This window comes from Prosopis cineraria, unplaced genomic scaffold (assembly GCF_029017545.1).
Source record: "Prosopis cineraria cultivar Desert tree isolate PC_DT_omini unplaced genomic scaffold, ASM2901754v1 PC13, whole genome shotgun sequence".
NCBI classification, from domain to species: domain Eukaryota; kingdom Viridiplantae; phylum Streptophyta; class Magnoliopsida; order Fabales; family Fabaceae; genus Prosopis; species Prosopis cineraria.
This window is the reverse complement of record NW_026555344.1, coordinates 3,293,533-3,312,535: the sequence shown is the minus strand read 5'-3', so window position 1 is coordinate 3,312,535 and position 19,003 is coordinate 3,293,533. Positions and strand designations below refer to the sequence as shown.

Here is a 19,003-nt window from a genome sequence, read left to right as displayed (position 1 = left end):
ATAATAATAATAATAATAATAATAATAATAATTAAAAAAGGGTATATAAGCTTATTATGACAATCCTAACTAAGTAGCTCAGGTCATTTTTGTGAAATGAATAAGCCCATGCATAAGCTCATAGAAAACTTAATAATATACAGGACCAACGAAAAATATGAATACTTCTTATCTAGTGATCGATCAAATTCAAGTTCTAATTAGTTCCAAAATGTTGATTGAGTAAACAAGAGTAAGGTCTTTAATTGATGATTTATTGTACCCCTAAACTCCACACGATTTATTCTGAATATGCCAATACTTTATACCTGTTTGTTCAAGATAGTTGAATTTTGAAAAAAAAAAAAAAACCGGAAGATCTAGAAACTTGCGAGGGAAAAGAGAGGGTAGGTTTCAACGATATTTAATTTGGAGTCTAATTTATTGGTGGATGGTACACATCAGCTTGGACATTTTTTTTCCTTCGAAGTTTGTCCTTTATGATGATATAAGCATGGATGATAATGTTGTTGCTGATGATTAAGAGACAAATTTAATTCAGTCATAAAACATTTCTTCAAGTTTACTTTTTGTATAACTAAAATCCATTTGTAGTTGTGATTTAACTAGAAAGCACTGTAATCAGGAGATGAGGAAATATTATGAGAATTTATAAAATGCTCAATTTAATTAATACGTTGCCATGCATCTGGGTTACGATGTTATGTGTACGATCTAAGCGAACTTCCTCTTTAAGGATTAACAATTAATTAAGAGCGAACCAATTTCTTTAAGTCTACATAAATTTTTTTGCTTCTCTTGATCAAGAGATATCTGAAGGATCAATTCGTTTATCAGTGTGCTTATAGTGTATTGAAAAGAAGAGAGAAAAGATGATTAAGCCAATTAAGCTCAAGAAGCATGTATTACTGTCATCATTTTCCCAAAATAAATTTGTTGATTATAAAGATTGTAGTACTATATAATCATCTATATGCGAATTTATGGAAAATGGAATCGAACACTATCAGCAGTGTTTTTGAAACATTTTATGGATTATATTGAAATCAAATAGAAATTTCAAAAGAAAAAATAAGTTGTAAATTAAATTATATCAAAAGGAGTAGGATTTTGAGAATCATTCTATTTGTGTATTGAATTTATATGTGGAATAAATATCTAAACTAAGTATGTATAAAGTATATTGACACAAATTTCTTGGACAATTATGTTTAGTTTTGGTATTGAAACCTACAACTTTGAAGGTTCATCCAAACACAACGCATCATGAATGTGCATGGTTATGTTGCACACAATAGGAATTGACAAGAAAATTAAATTAATGATTTAATTTATCGGCCCAGTTTTCAAACACATTCAATTTCCAATTACAATCAATTAAGTCACTTGTTTATTAATATAACTATCTATACTGGCAAGTCCTCGATGAAAATGAGTGATATCTGGACATTTTAAAGCCTAATTAAAGTTAATTAACATTGCTGACTAGTGATAAGTTATCATCATTATAAAGACTAAAATTTTCTTCCTTCTGAGCTTTGATTTACCTTTACAACAAAGCTCAATTATTATACTGGCGGAAAGAGATCAGGAAAAAGCGATCTAGAACTTTACTATGAATTTTTATATATGGTAGAAGTTTGAAATCAAAATGGTTTAACAGAGTCAATCTAACGTAACGTCCAATTAAATAACAACCCACATACGTGGAATTGTATCAGTGATAGAATAAGAACAAATCTGAAACTATATCTGAACACACATTTTTCATGCATGCATACCCAAGCCAGCCCAAAATTAAAGTTCATGATGCAATTGTTTCATTTGGATTTAGTGAATTGTACTTTGCGCTGTGAATACTTTGAAGCACACGGTTCTCTCCATGGCTTCCGATTATAGCTGTAATTTAATTGAGAGGATAATCTATAGTAAAGGGAAGAAGAACGGTTTTAATAATTAGGTGCGGAGATAACTGATATTTTCTAATTAAATTAATACTCACATGGGAAATAGACTAGTCAAAGAAATTACTTCATTTTTTTATTGCTCATAGGTATATATTATTTCTATTGAAAACAATCCTATTCGAGGCATGATTAAGCATTAAATGCAAACACCTTTTCAAGTGGGGAATCAAACCTTGATTTACTATGTTGTGAAAGACTAACCTCTTTTGTTAGATCTAACCTTGTTGGAAATCTCATCATCCTCTTTAATTAACTGTTTCTTTCAAAGAAAGTAATTTCAGACAGCAAGCTGTTTTGGCTTGAAATTGGAGGTATCATGTTGCAAACACCTATAATTCAAATATACTAGTCATGTAGATCAAAATTAAACTGAGAAAAATGGCAAGCTGATTAATTAACTCTCGTCTTCCACAGAAAATGACATAAAATAATTGATACTCATAATTAATTAGTTATGGTCAGGAGGAAAAGTAAAACTTTCTGCAAAGAAGGCCAAGATGATAAAACGAAGAAAATGAAATTCATTATTGAAAAACCAAAGCTTTAAAGTATGCTTGCCTTTCCTTCCTTGTCCCCTAGTAAGTGTATATATAACAAAGTCTCAACAATCTCTGATCAAAACTTTACAGACAATAGCATTAATAAAACACTTACTTGAAGATGCTCACTTTTCTTTAGCTGGATCGTCCAGTCTCTTGCAGTAGTGATGATACAATTATTATAGATGGTCAAAACAACTTTTGTGGTACCTGGCTTCTTCTTTCCAGATTCATATTCATTCAAGCCTATAAATCTCATGAATGAGATCTTGGTTGGAGATGTAAGGGCTTTGATTTTAATAAAGATACAAATGTGAAGAATTATTTATTGTACATGCTAGCCAACAGGACACGGTTCTTGTTACTATGCAAAAGCTTCAACCTCAATGAGATTTTGAGCTCTGTAATGATTCATTGATCTCCCTTCACTCATGTTCAGCTTATGATGATCAAATCAAAATGATATCAATTTAAGCACATAAAATATAATCATCAGCTCACGTACAAACACACTTATTTATCTTTAATATAATAACTGTTTTACTCTCTCACGTTCTTTCTGATTGATAGAAGAATTGTCATGACTAGGGAGATCAAGGGGATTCTGTTTATATTAATTTGTTCCATGTCATTTGGGACTCTTGTATTAAAAAGAGATGGTGTAGAATTAAAATAAAGTAAAACAGATTTGATCAAATCGCAAGCTTCAAAGCCACCTCCTTTTTCATATTTTCTCTTTTGGCCCTCTATATATGTTTACTAAAGTCGATCCAAGAATCTTCAATTTACAATTATATTTTTTTTTTGAAGAAAATGATTTGGATGTCTTTTTAAGCTCAACGATGTTGACCTAGTTGATGTGTTGTTTTACATTACTACTAACTTTGTGTCAAAACCATGTCATTCGTACAAAATTTTTATAAATTAAATGGCTCTTTTGAACAAAGATTGATTCTCTATGTCTGTCTTTATACCATGCATGCAAGGAGAACTAGCGCGTTTGCAATCAAATCAAAGCTGTGGTCCCTTAATTCCTGAAAAAAAAAAAAAGTTATGAGTCCTCCCATCATCATCCCATGCGTAAATTAATTTAATGAATGATTGGAGGATAATGATTTCACTATTGAACTCGCATGAAATTATGCCAACCTTACATTCATATATATTCATTGTGCGCGCGCGCGTAAAATAGTCAATGCAATATAATACGTCAACCGTACAAATTATTTGAATGATTTGGAATTATTTAGAATGACATTTAATGAATGAGTACTGTTATTTATGATTTGTGGTTACAGATTTAAGTTTGGATAGTGATATTGATAATCGATGAAATATTGATTTCATATTGTTGAAAATATATGTATGCATGTTGTGGACATTCAAATATATCCATGCGTAAATAAAAATTACATCTTGGTCTTAAAAGTTTGGGTAATTGGAAATTCATGTGTGGGCTCAAATTACTTATTTTACTGATTTGCTAAAACAAGTTAACTACAGGTCCCTCAAATATTAAAACCCTGTTATGTTATGTGATTATATATTTAATGGTCTAGACATGTGATCAAAGAAACTGTGACGTCAGATCTAGGATTTTTGTTTCTGAGGGGACCAAATTTTCCTTGCTAAGATATAACTAAAATTGTGCGCTTGCAATTCGACGGTAATCACTAAGTTACACTGAGCTAGTCAATCTAAATTTTCTTTGCAATTTAATCTTGAGATTAATACGGAAATTTATAAGAATAACAAGACACGTTCTCTTAAACTTCAAAATAGGGAGGGACTTTATGGAGTGTTTCTATTAGTATGCCTTTAGGAATTACACTTTCTAAGTTTTTTAATATATATATATATATATATATGGTAAGACTTATTTCCTCCGTTAAAAAATGTGACATTTTTTAAAGAGTTTGATGTTCAAAAATATAAGACATTTTTAGCCTTTCGAGGTATATTGATTGCTTTTTTTTAAAGTGCCCTTATTGATGATGATTTTACATTTATTATAAGATAATTAATAAGGATAAATATGAAAAGATAGGGTTAATTTAAAAGTAGGTAAGAACTTTATTAAGGGGTGAGATTTGATTAAAAATATTTTATATTTTTAACGAGAGAGTATATACTTACTCTTATATACTTAATATACTTTTTTTCAATCAAATCAAGATATGTGGACTTTATTATGTTAATAATATTAATAACAATAATTTATTATAAAATAAACAATTTGTTATAGATACACATGTTTTGATTTAATTGAAAGTGTGTATGTAAGAATTTATTATAAAATAAACAATTTGTCATAGATATGCATGTTTTGATTTAATTGAAATTGTGTGTACAAGAATTTATTATAAAATAAATAATTTGTCATAAATATATATTTTTTGATTTAATCGAGAGTGTGTGTGTGTAATCGAGCTATCCTTATGTATTCATTTCACTTTTCAATAATTTTAATTCTTATTTCTGAATGATCTTAATCAAAAATTAAGTGTATATATAATTACTTTCAGTCACTTTCCTTTATGTGTACAACGAGAAGATAAATTGATATCCGTATGACTTCGCACGCAGTTCAATATTTTAGTAGAGGATACCGTGTTTATATATTGACGTCACTATATACGGAATTAAAAATTTTAAATAGGAATAATTATAAGCTTACAATTTTATTTTGGCCAATATAATATGCAATAATAAAAAAATTGCATTATCCACAAGTTACGTCTATCGTCTAGTTAGTTAGGAAAAAGACCTTATGGAAACCCCCCTACGTGTTTTTATCACGTGGCCCATGATATCTTGGGAACCATTTTGGGTGTTCAACAAGGTGATACAATTTAGACTATTTAAAATTTTAATTTGGATGGTTCAGATTTAAAAAATAATTTAATATTTTTATTTTATATTTGTTGAAAATAAAAATTATAAAAAAGTTCTAATAAATATTTTTTGACTAATCTATATTTAATTTTGAAGATCTAATTTAATATATTTTTATATATTAACTATTCAGATATATCCTGTACATTTGAGATTTAAAATTTTTAACTTGTAATTTTTTTTAAAAAGTTATAATATGTTTTATTTTTTAATATTGTATTCATTAAAATAGAAAAATAAAAAATTTAAATTTAGACCTTGCATATAAACATTTAATATCAAATGTGAATTATTTAGAGTATATGTAGATAATCAATTTAAAAAGTTATAATATTAAATTAGATTACTTAAATTAAATTAGTACTATTCAGATTGATGATGAACCTATTTATAAAAAAATTATAAATTTTTATTTTAACAAATATAAATTAAAATTAAAATTAAAAATTAACAAAATTTAGGCCATCCAAATTAAATGTAGATGCCCAGATTTTGTTTGATGGATAAGCACCTCGGTGCCCAGCAACTTGCTTGCTGAGCACGGACCCGATATCTTGTATGCATGAAAATTTCTACGTACTAAACCTCTGTACACATCAGCTTGTTAGCATGAAGTGACATCTCTCTCTCTCTCTCTATATATATATATATTACTGAACTAATGCGTGTATTATAAAGCACGTGATTTAAAAATGAAATAATCTTGCATGGATGGGAGTTAGCTAGCTAGTTCCCTTTATAATTAAAAATAAAATTGGATATGTGGACTTTCAAATAATTGGAGTTCTCTTGTACTGATTTAATAATGCCAATAATGGCAGCACGCATAGTTTATATATTATATAGGGCCATCGGCGGCCAACATTTTGTTTTTTTTTTTTTATATTCTGATTTCTGTTTTCTGGAGAATACGACGATGTAGGGAAATGTTCGCACTTTACAGCTGGCGATAATGCTATGTCCTCTAATTTTCCTTTAAAAAAAAATAATACGTGTTAATTGACAAACTAATTGATGAACAGGTATATATGGCACATCAATTATTCAGGCTAAACAGAAAAGAAAAGAAAAAGAAAGATGCATGGGATATAGATATCGAAGAGATCGAAGTTTCCTCAGAGACTTCTTTCAGCAAAAGTGGAAATAATATTTATTCAAGCCAAAAGAGCAAACTATACAACAGCAAGCAAAGCCTGAGAAGTTACAGATAAAGGAAGCAAAGAAAAGTAAGTTTCCTCATAAATTTTAATTAATTTGTCCGCTCTGTGTGTGAAGAGCTAGGCGATATACGTAGACATCTGGTTATATATATATATATATATATATGTGAAGCCTTTCCACATATTGTTTTCAAATGAATGCTTTTTTGTTTGCGTATAATCGTTTTAGTTGTAAAGCTAGCTAGTTGGTATATTATAAAGTGAAGCCATCCATGGAATTATTTTACTACTTTATCTCTTTCTAATCAATAGAATGGCGTTTTGCCTTTTCCCTGAGCTGAGCTAGAGAACATTCGAACAGTGTTAACTACGGTTTATTCCAACATGATATATATCTTGAAGTTAATATTCGCTTTTCTACGACTTGCATAATTAGAAGATTATGTTGATTTGTATTATTTTTAATTTTTTTTACTTATATTAGATGGATTCCAACTAATGCACTGTCTAGAAGATAGCTTTAAAAAAAATGAAATTGCCTATCCAATTGAATGTCAACCTTTGAAAAAGGATAACAATGTGCATATAAACTACCAAATAGTTGTTTGCACTTGTTTGAAAAAAAGCATATTATACATTAATTTAATTTCGTTTCAAGACGTATCATTAAATGAACATATACCAACAACTCATCATTTCTAAATTTTCGAGCATATAGATTGTAAAATTGATATAATTCATGTATAAAAATTTTATGTGGTATGGTTAAAACAATTATCGACAATGACATTTGATTAATTTTAATCGTAAATATACAATATAAAATTGCATTTTTATAAGTTTACTCTATAAAATGCAGAAGGACCGACTTAATTTGTGTAAATTAACTGTAATAAGAAAATAAAACACTGTTAGCCATACGATCACTGCCACATATATAACTGCATTTATTATTTAAATTGCCCAAACACTCCGATATAAATCCATGTGTCATGATCAAAGATAGTGAAGTTGACAAAACGTATCATGGAAAAATTGTTTGAGGAGATCTGTAAAAGTGCATTATTAAGATGGAATCAATTCATGTATCAGTGTACAGAAAAATCATTGCAATACGCTATAGTGGCAATTTTCTGTAGAATAATCTGTATTCATTTTTGTGATCGATCTCTCTCATATATTTAGGCACAGTGTTATGTTAATAACAACTTTAACAAGAGAGAATTTTGATATTGTCAAGTGCAAACAATAATAACAGCAAGCCTTATTCCACTAAGTGGGATCGGTTACATGAATTATATTACGCTATTGTAATCTATCATTTACTAACCTTTTAAGAATGTTGTTGATTAAGAGGTTTTGATCAAAAATTTTCATGAATGTTTTCTTTGGCCTTTCTCTACATCTCTTTACAAGCTTAAAATTATCTATTTCACTCTCCTCATCGATGCTTCCTATAGTTTTCTTTGTACATGTCCAAACTATCCCGAGCCAAATGATTTTCTATCATTTTTTCTCATTGGATGCTACACCCAATTTTTCTCATATATGTTCATTTTAAATTTTATCTTTATGTATATATTCGCACATCTATCTCAACATTTTTATATCTGCTATTTCAATTTTATGTTCATGCTGTTTTTTTAAAGTCAACATTCACTATAATATTAATATAATATATGTGGTCATTAGGGACCTTTTGATTACAAAAATAATTCGTTTAGCTTTTCTTCAATTAAGCCATCCAACTTATACTCTATGTGTGACATCTTCATTAATTTTTTTATCATGTTGAATAATAACTCTTAAATATCTAAACATTTTTACTTAAAATATAATCTAATCTCCCAAGTACATGTAATAATTTTTCAGTGTCGAAAGGTGATAGTGGTGCCGGCAGATTTATGATTCCTCTGAGGAATCAAATTAGAGAGAGGCACGTTGGATTAAAAAAAAAAGATAATATCTGAAACCAAAAATAAAAGCAGATAGTAATAATATCAATGTTTTAACAAGTTAAATGTTACTGTTCTTGTCTTCTAGTTCGGTCTTCTAGGTTGTCGGAGCTCGATCAAATAATGATTTCATTGTCACCTTTTTTTAAATTTTTTTGTAGGATCAACATTATGGTTTTGACAACTTGTCTAGTAATTGATTTCAATCCCGGCCAGTTTAGACACGAAAAGGGAGGAAGAAGATTACATATCGTTTTAACACCACCTAAAATTTTAACTTTTTAAATCACTTTTCTAGGGTTCAAAATGATGCATTCAAGTAAAAAATAATTAATAATAATATTTAAAGATGTCAATTCAAAAGGGCCCATCCGTATTTAAAAATAAAAATATTAATTTATAGGCTTTGTGGATTCATGATCTGTCAGACTGGTACTGTGCAACTAACCATGGTGTTTAAGATAAATTTGTCATGTAATCATGGTTAATGATGAATGATTACACAAGTTTAAACCTAAATACAAAGTTGGAGTCATGTTGGCTTGCTGTAATTTGACAAACTAATACAAGCTTCGGAACCATTAAGGCGTCTACACCTGGAAAAAGAAAAAATAAAATAAAACTGTCAATATTATTATGTCTCTTTCCTAGAATTAACATGGAATATTATTAATTAGTGAAAAATAATTTTTTAAAAAACATAAATTGCAAACCGGCAGTAGTGCTGGTTAGTAACTAAAAGTGGTTGTTCCATCGTCTTCCAGCAAAAATCAATGATTAGAGGCACGGAATTTGGAGCAAGAAGAGAATGATTAGTGCTGTGACTCTTTGACGTTTCTTAACTAAATACATTTTCTTTCACTATTGATGCTTGATGTTACCCTTTAAAATTGAAACTGAATTACAAGTAATATACGTAAGTAAATTATCATTATAATTATAATTAATATTGATATTCTCTTCTTGATTTCATGTGTTACACGGCTTCATTTATTTATTTATTGGCGTGTGTCATGTTACACGACTGTTGAATAAAGTTAAATTTCCCTGTCTCGTATTCAGATTTTTCGTAAAATTATACGGAATTGGCGATTGAATGGAATATATTAATAATGTATATGATGATCAATTAAATATATATATATATATATATAATCTACATTTTTTAATAAAATTGGATCATGCTATAGTAATATGTACCGACCTGAATTTGTGATAGGTAATTAAATATTGTTAATAATTTTTTTATGGCAAAAAAATATGTTGTTAATAATCAATTAATATAAAATATGAATAGCATATAGAGCCGCCGGTTTTTTTTTTTTGCTTCAGCTATTAATCATTATAATTCTTGTTTTTGTGATTAATTGAATTGGCTCTTTTTCTGGCAATATATATATATATATATATAGAGAGAGAGAGCTGCCGGTAAACAACCAATATAATGGAGATTAATTCAGTTGACAGTGATGTAATTCATACTGTATAATAAAGATGTGAGTTTGAATCTTATTGTTGATGTGATTATGTTACTAGTGAGTAATTTTTAAGTATCACAATGTGCACCCCTTAAATTTTGATATCTGTTATAACCTTGGTAAGTCCCCGCCATCATCATGTCCTGACATATCAAAAATATTTTTTTTACCCAAAAAAAGAGCCCTTGACAGCATGGTGAATATTGGGTTACGTACAAACACAAAATATTACAAGTTACTTATTATTATTATTATTATTATTATTATTATTAATTATAGATAAAATTATCTCCACCTACTTACCGCAAATCCAAATACTCGTCCTTTGGGAGTTTCGTTCAAAGTATGACTGTTGACAGCGAATCTTAAACTTAGACATCCCAGATGCCCAGGCATGTAAATCATGGGCGGCGCTGCATCATATTGAAGCCGGGGGCAAATGCACCCTTTGAACTCGGAAAAAATTATAAAAAAATTTCATATATTTTAATATTTTGCGTCTTTTGGCCTAAATATTTTGCACCCCTTAATCAAACTTTAAAGATTTTGGGTTCAAAAATTTTAATTATCACTTCATACCCTGGCACCGCTGCTGAATGGTCGATTTGACTGAATTATTAATTAACTACATAATATACTATGAATTTCAACTTCACCAAAACTTCAGTAAGAATGTATTTTAACCATATGCATGTTCGATGATTTGATTAATTTGCAGCGTATGAATATCACCTTGACAATATGAACTAGCTCTTGTATAAAATTGATTATGCATGAACTAAACCACACCAATAAGTAATAAAACCACACTAATTGTTAATTAGACCAAACCAAATGTATTTTTTGTAAAAAAAAATGTTATAATTACTTAATTTTTGGTAAAAGAAGCATAAAATAAATTCAATAAAAAGTAAAAATAAATTGAAAGAGTGTCTATTCTTTTATGACTGTCTATTCTTAATGACTCAAAATAAAGATGGTTCAATTTGTTATTGTACGCCTGGTCACCGTTTAATCGCACAGTTATGTTTAATCACTATCTCGCATTAAGAAAAATGATTATTAAACTTCGATTTTAGTTGAATGAAAGTAAATCAGCTACAAAAATAAGTGGTGAACCTGTGTAGTAGAGATCTGATTATTATTTAAACAAGTAGTTGGAGTTTGAATATCAACTTTTGTACATATAGAAAATCTAGTTCATTTGATTTTATCCCCTTCTGTCAATACGTGAAGCAAATTAAATTTTGCTATGAGTGAAATATGTATTATTTTTGTCTGAAAAAAAATCCCTCCCCCCCAAATTAACCCGGAGTCCTGGGTCCTCCATTGACAGAAACGCAATTATATGTAGTTGAAGAAAAAATAATATAGGAAAACACGCAATTATGTACAAGGTTCACATCATGAAATTATGTTCTTTGCTTTTTTCTTGTGCCAAGTAGCAACCCTAAGAAAGTCACGAGAACTTTTCACTCTGGTTTTCTTCTCGTCGTCCTTTAACATATAATAACTAGTCTAGTTAACTACAGTTATAACAATTCCCGAGTTTAGAAAACCTTTTAGATTTAATATTAAAGTCTCATAGAAATTTGTAGTGGAAGATGCAAAATGTTGGTGCGCATCCAGATTGAGCAGTTCACATTTTCACGTCAGCAAAGTAATCTTTAAGGTAATTAGATAGCAAAGATGGACCAGCAATTAGTAGTAACCTTTGTAAAACCAAAATATTAAGTTGTTGCAGTTTCTAATAGAATCATGACAATAACGACAAAGTTTGTGGTAGGCATTCTTTTTCTACATGTTACTGATTTTTTTTTAATATATATGATAATATTACTTCTTCATTATTATCGTGGCTTAGTTCTTATCAATCCTTTTCTGCAATGAGGCAGCACTGGGAAAAATATGGCAAATTTAAATCCTCTAACGTTGATATTTATGAATTTATGTGAAGTGCTTCTTCTTCTTCTTCTTCTTCTTCTTCTTTTTTACATTTTTTCTCATTTTATTATCTTTTATAAAACATGAATAAATAATATCCATAAAACTTATCTTCCTGGATTATCTTATAGCTGGAATAAATCATATTAAGTAATTAAATTTGCTAATAGCCATATCAAGGGAATCAAATATAAGGAGAATTCTTAGTAGTTAATTTATTTTTCCCTTATATTAACTTTTTTCCCTTTCTTGTGAGATTTTTTGGTAGGATTTAAATTTGATCGATCGTTTTTATTAAAATTTAAAATTTTGGTAATGGAAATGATAAAACATAAAGATGTTAAAAATGAAAGAAATGTGAAGTAAATGAAGGAGGGAGAGAGGGTAATATTGACTGGTGAAGGGAGACAGTAACAAAAGGTGGTTGCATATATGGGTGACATATATATGGTCAGATAGTATTATGGATTTTTGGTAGAACAGTGTGAGTGATAGTGATGGTAAAAATATATACAATGATGATTTCATCAAGATGGTAAACAAAATCTTAGCATTATTAGATGTTATATATATATATATATATATATATTAATTTGTCAAAACTTTTCGATAGAAATATATTATACTTTTTATGTTCTACAAAGTATTGTCCATCCTAATTAGGATTTGTATCCAAGTGTGGTTGAAAGGAAACAGCTTGTTTTGATTATTTTTCTATTACCTTGTTTAGATAAACAAAACATATAAAAAGGACTAAGCTTGATTTTTTGGGGGGGGGGGGAGTCAGGCTGAATTTCTTTTAAGAGAGTCAAATTAAGCCATTCAAATATTATTTTATAAATCATCAGTTTCTGCCTCTCGCAAAAACAATTGTCAAGTCTCAATGGACATTTATGCCATTTCGGCGCTGTATTTATAAAATTCTATAAAACATAAGTGAAAATTTTAAGAATTAAAATAATATAATCATCATCACTGTATTATAATAAATTGGAATACGCACTTATTTAAGATTTACTGTTCATGATTTTACGTTGATCTTCCCCCACAAAATTAATGTTTTTGTCAAATTTCCAAAACTTAGATTTAGTATTTAACTATGTATATAGTGAATTCTATATATTATAATGATTTGTCAATTCATACATATATTAATTTAGTCATGTAGGTAACAAAAATGAAGCTTTTTAATATTTTGACTGTATTTTTTAAATAATTATTTACTAGCTTTAATCTTTCTCGGAAACAAAACAACTGTGAACTAAGTAAATGAAGTGAAAGCAGATAAAATGAGGAGGAAATTCTTTTCTTTTTTCAGGGACATAAATGAAACTGTGAAATAAGTAAAAACTCTAACAAGGGAATAGATCTTTGGAAATTGTAAATCGGTGAATTTCATGTAGTTTACTTCTTTAAGTAAAAGAGAGGATTTCATGTTTTATAAAGAATAATAATTTGAGGAAAATAATAAAAAGGGAGGGGGACTTCACAAAAATTCACAGATTTCAACAATAATGTACTTCCCTCCAATAAAACCCAGAATGAAAAGTAAGGAACCAAAAGCCTAGAACGGAGGGCTTGGAATAAAAAAAACAAAACAAGAAAAGGTAGTGAGAAGGGAGCGAGAAGCAGATTGAGAAAGGCAGACAAAATATTGTATATGCATATGGAAAACGAAACATGACATTTCTTTTCCAAATAAATATTTATGTTGAATGAGTTCTATGCATTGTTTGCATTACGTCAATTGGTTACATGTAATTTACTTGTAAGTGGATTTATTTAAGAAAATTAATTCCCTCCTACTGATTACGAAAAGCTAATATAAAAAAAAAAATTTGGTTGATGAAGATTGAGCTAGACGAAATTTAAAAAAAAAGAGTAAATAACTGGGAATATGCTAGTTTGACAAGCTGTGTTCCGCGGCTGTCACATCTGCAAACACATTTTCCTCATTTTCGTTGTAACGGGCCCTGAAAGCGCAAGTCCCACCCGTCATCTTTTTACTTTTCTCCTCCTCTCCCGATCCCGGTGGTTGCTGATTAATGCTGAAAGCTATTGACTCTCAATTCAAATAATCTCATATTGTTTCTTCACTTTTAAATTTCCACCGGAGAAAATTCGGATATAACGTAACAAAACAAACATGCAACCTGTGCATTCTTCATCATACAGTTACTTCAGAAGAGAAAGTTACGACACTAATTCAACATTTAGTCCGATAACACTGGAATATGAATCACATAGCCTGATTGGGAGGGAGGGAGGAGGGGTGAAATTAATGGTCCAGACGGTGGTTTTCCATGGAGATTTTTAAGGTCAGGGGTCATAGTTGTGGATGTGGGCGTGCGTCCTTACTCTTCTTCCCATTCTCCCCACGCTATGTCCAAAATTTATGTGGGGCCCTCATGTGATGCCCGCATACCCCGTGGGCCCCACCTCCCACTTCACCCCCTCCTTTCTTCTTGGTAGGTGATTAGGTGGGGTTCCCCCTCTTTTTTATTGGGAAGAATTTCAATAAACACCATTGATTATATTTATTTTAATTTAAAATTTTTAAATTTTTGAGATTATGTTACAATTTGGAGATGTTGATTTGATATTATTTTTAAAAAATAATAAAATTACTCTTCACTTAAATTAATATTAAAACTTTTTTACTTTATTTATTCATTGTCCTACTTTACTTATTAATTTATTTACGAAATCTTATTAATTATTCTATTTAAATTATTTTTATTTTAGGTGTTTAAATTATTTTAAAATAACTTGTTATTGTATGTTATTCATTTATTTACAAACTATTATTCATTGCCTTACTTATGTTCATTACTAAACTTTTAATTGATTTCATTTTAGAAAAATAAACAAATGAAATAAGGCAATTAATAATATTTTGTAAATAAATGAACAAGTAGAGTAGAACAATTAACAAGCTAAGTGAAGTATGGCGGTTTTGATATTAATTTAAATGAAGGATAATTTTATCATTTTTCTCAAAAATTTTAATATCAAATCAGTATCTTTGAATTTTAGTAAAATTTCAAAATTTATGGGCTTTAAATTTAAATAAATGCAGTCAATGGTCTTTATTGAAATTTCCCTTTTTCATTTTATCAACTACAATGTTCCCCCATTCACACACGTTCTCTTTTACTTTCATCCCCTTTCTTTCCTGCTACACCAACATTTCCCTTTCACTTTTTCCCTACACTTTTTTTTATTCAAATTTCTTTAGAATTTAACCTATATATTATTTCTCTTGAAAAGAAAACGAAAAAGAAAACCAAATCAAATCACATGTATATTTAGAATTTGGAATGACAATTAGGTCCCAAAAACAGTAAATTAATATCATTTAAGTCCCCAACTAATTTTTTACAAAATAAATTATAAATATAAATTTAAATAGTTACAAACAAAAATGTTTGTTGCAATCTAAAAATTATATTTATATTTAAATATTTATCTGTAATTAAAACTTTTGACTTTATAATAATTTGGATTTGATAGTTTTAACTTTCTTTTTAAAAAGAGTTATTAAGGACTTAACTGATATTAATTCTTTGTTCTGGAACATAGCTGTTGTTCTCCCATGGAATTTCTCCAGAGGTATTTATTTTGGTCGTTTATTTCAGGCCCACGCGTCATATATATATATATATAGTGATTCTTTACATACTCATTCCAGTACACCATCTCTCCCTTATCTCTCCTCCGATCCCCTCTCTTCTCTTAGTCTCTAAAAGTGTTCTCTCTGCGCTTGGTCGTGGAGAAAACCTTCGAATTGGAACCACAAGCTGTAGCTAGGACGAAAACCTGAAAATATTTTCTCGTCTGCTTCAGTTATTATCCATCTGAATGCAGGAGAACATGAGCATCTCTGTGAATGGACAGTCCCAGGTACCTCCTGGCTTCCGTTTCCATCCCACTGAAGAGGAGCTATTGCAGTACTACCTCAGGAAGAAGGTCTGCTACGAGCAGATCGACCTCGACGTCATTCGCGACGTCGATCTCAACAAGCTCGAACCCTGGGATATACAAGGTGATTCATAGCTAGAGATATATGCATAGCCTTTTGGTTTCTTCGTTGACGTTCTTCCATCTTTCATCCTGATAATAGTGCGCTAATTATTTAAGACGTTGCTATTGGGTTTCAGAGAAGTGCAAAATAGGAACCACCCCACAGAACGATTGGTACTTCTTCAGCCACAAAGACAAGAAGTATCCCACCGGAACTCGAACGAACCGGGCCACCGCTGCCGGATTCTGGAAGGCGACCGGGCGGGACAAGGTGATATACGGCAACGGGAAGAGGATCGGGATGAGGAAGACCCTTGTTTTCTACAAAGGACGTGCCCCTCACGGCCAAAAGTCTGATTGGATCATGCATGAGTATAGGCTCGAAGATAACAACACCAGCACCGAGACCAGCATTGTGAGTGTTCACTCTAAATCGAGAATGTTCAAATCATGATGGCGGTGTTCTTTCTCCTTCTATAATTGTTTAACAAGAGAAGACAGATGTTAATTAAATTTGTGTGTATCTATGTTGGAAAAACTCAGGTCACGAATGTAATGGGAGATGGAGGACAGGAAGAGGGGTGGGTGGTGTGCAGGATATTCAAGAAGAAGAACCATCTCAAAACCCTAGAGAGCCCCCTGGCTTCGTCCATTGCAGAGGAAACCATGAGAAGCCACAACCACGACTCCATTTTCGATGCTTGTGACGACGACGAGGGAGCTTTGGAACAAATACTCGAGCAAATGGGAAGAAACTGTTGCAAGGAAGAAGAACATAACGACCCCACTACCAACAGAAGAATCACCAAACGGTTTGACGACACTGTCATCACCACCACCAACAACAACAATGGCTACTTCCACCATGACAGGTTCTCGAAGCTTCCTCGCTTAGAAAGCCCAACATCTACCAACAACAACACCGGGTACCACCCTATTATGGAAGCGGCTTATGGTGGCGGCGACCGCAGCTTTGTTCATCATCAAACAGAATCGGCAGCTTCGTCAGTTAATGCCGGCCTTATCACCAACTGGGCAGCACTGGATCGGCTTGTAGCTTCGCAGCTTAATGGCCAAACAGAGACTTCCCGGAGCCTGCCTTGCTTCAATACCGCCGGAGACCCCATCTCGGGCTACGATCGGCAACTTCCGACCCTACGACCTTCCTCACTTTCGTCAATAATATCATCATCATCAGCCCTCAACAGTGGAGCTAATTACGATTACACCAGCGAGATTGACCTCTGGGACTTTGCCCGATCCGCATCATCGTTAGTGTCAGGCTCCGAACCACTATGCCACGTGTCCAACACATCATCAGTGTAGCAGTCCCTACCATGCCAGATATAACTAGAATAAATGATGAGAATATATATACATATAGATGATCATGTTTCTAGTTCTTCACGTCAGAAGATGATTATCATCTCCAACAATGTGATCATGCTCATTAATTAGTGCTTCAATGGAGTTACTTAGAATGTCTTGGTTCCTACATGAATGATGAAAAAAGTGGCCAATCAGAATTAAAACGAAACATAGCTTATAATGATTTTATTCTTAATTATATTGTAATTTTTCAGATGGAGTGGCACTGTCATGTGTGTCAAACAGGGTCTTTGCTTAATCACGATGTCCACCATTCATTAACCTTTTTGGGGTTCTTGGTGAGTGTATATCAGAGAAAGATATGCACCCAGAAACTGACTATAGCTTGTGAGATAAGCGCAATAATTACAAGGGTGTGTGTGGCAATTTTTTTTTTTAATATGTTGAAAGGTGATGATGATGGTGATGATAATAAGGTCATGGTGCTAATGATAATGTGCTCTTCATGGAAGGGGTCACGTGGTTTGTCGGATAGCTTGAGGAAGGTGCAGAGGCCCATGGGGTGGGCTTGTCTTGTTGTACCAATTAACTATAGCGAGACTCTCTCTGTTACCAGGACATGGGCTCCCCCTCAATAACCCTCAGACATGCATCAGTACAAATACAATACTTTCACACACAATCGAGAGAGAGAGAGAGAGAGAAAGAGACCTAATCAGTAACTTTAACCCAAGTCAAAAAAGAATCTCATTGCCTTTCTCATTGTTATTCTGTATCATTTTTTTTATTAATTCCTTTTTTTTTGTGAAATTCCTTTGTTAATACGTAAGCTTTGCATCTTCATTTCGTCACTAATTAGGGCTAAGGTATAACTGATTCGTCATAACTTTAATTTCATGAGCAGAAAATCCCCAAGGGAACCAAAGTACCACCACGCCACTACTAACTAACTGATAAAATTCTTCATCAATGCATATGTGGCTTTTTAAATTATTATTTCCTGTTATATAAAGAGGCAGCTTCAATTTTCAAATGATTAACACGTAAGGTAGAGGTAGGGTTACATTTTGGACCACACTCTCTCTCCCATAACGAATAATTTCTCGCGTCCCTACTTAATTAATTCATGAAAAGCATATAGCAAATTTTGAATTTGAAGTCGGTAAAACTTGCCAGCAAAAGTTCGTGTGCGTGATATGTGATATGTCAACCGGCTAGGAATAAGAAAAATTAATTGTTCATACATCACGGGAATTGAAGAAATATATTAATCAATCTAAGTGATTAAGTACTTCAAAATTGATGTCTTTTCCTTGCTCTGCCTTCCGAGGAGGAAGGAATTAATTAGTGGTATGATTTATTATATATAGACACCAATATTTGACGAGGATCGACACAACACTATATCGTTGCTCCCAGGCTTGTTTGATGGATCAGTTTTATTTATATCTATCTTGTGTTGGGATATGGGAAGTTTCGTCACATATATGTAAAACGACCAATGAGAGTGGTTCGAGGTGAAAGGTTGCGGTTTCATGGATGTGGCTTGTCAACATCCACCAAGAAATTAAAGGCTCACAATCAGAAACTGTTAATGATCTGAAAATTGATTTGGTGGAATAGAGCGAAGCGAAACATTTCGACTTTCAAAAGCTGTCGATGCAGTAAATTAAATGGAACAAGAGGGTGAGGCTGGGTTAGATGATTTTTAAA

The 19,003-nt window shown here is 31.3% G+C and overlaps 1 protein-coding gene across 1 annotated transcript; it reads left to right on the top strand.

The window, feature by feature from the left end:
* The first annotated feature begins 15,637 nt into the window (after positions 1-15,637).
* LOC129291321 (NAC domain-containing protein 43-like) lies at positions 15,638-17,442 on the top strand. The gene is made up of 3 exons (XM_054928610.1): positions 15,638-15,983; positions 16,099-16,376; positions 16,505-17,442. Exons 1-3 carry the CDS (start codon positions 15,800-15,802, stop codon positions 17,285-17,287), a joined length of 1,245 nt encoding a protein of 414 aa, XP_054784585.1. The 5' UTR covers positions 15,638-15,799; the 3' UTR covers positions 17,288-17,442.
* Positions 17,443-19,003: the final 1,561 nt, after the last annotated feature.

Coding starts and splice junctions, on each gene's coding strand:
- LOC129291321 (XM_054928610.1), top strand. CDS start 15,800: ATGCAGGAGAACATGAGCATCTCTGTGAATGGACAGTCCCAGGTACCT. Junction 15,984..16,098: donor CGAACCCTGGGATATACAAG/GTGATTCATAGC, acceptor ATTGGGTTTCAG/AGAAGTGCAAAATAGGAACC. Junction 16,377..16,504: donor CCAGCACCGAGACCAGCATT/GTGAGTGTTCAC, acceptor GGAAAAACTCAG/GTCACGAATGTAATGGGAGA.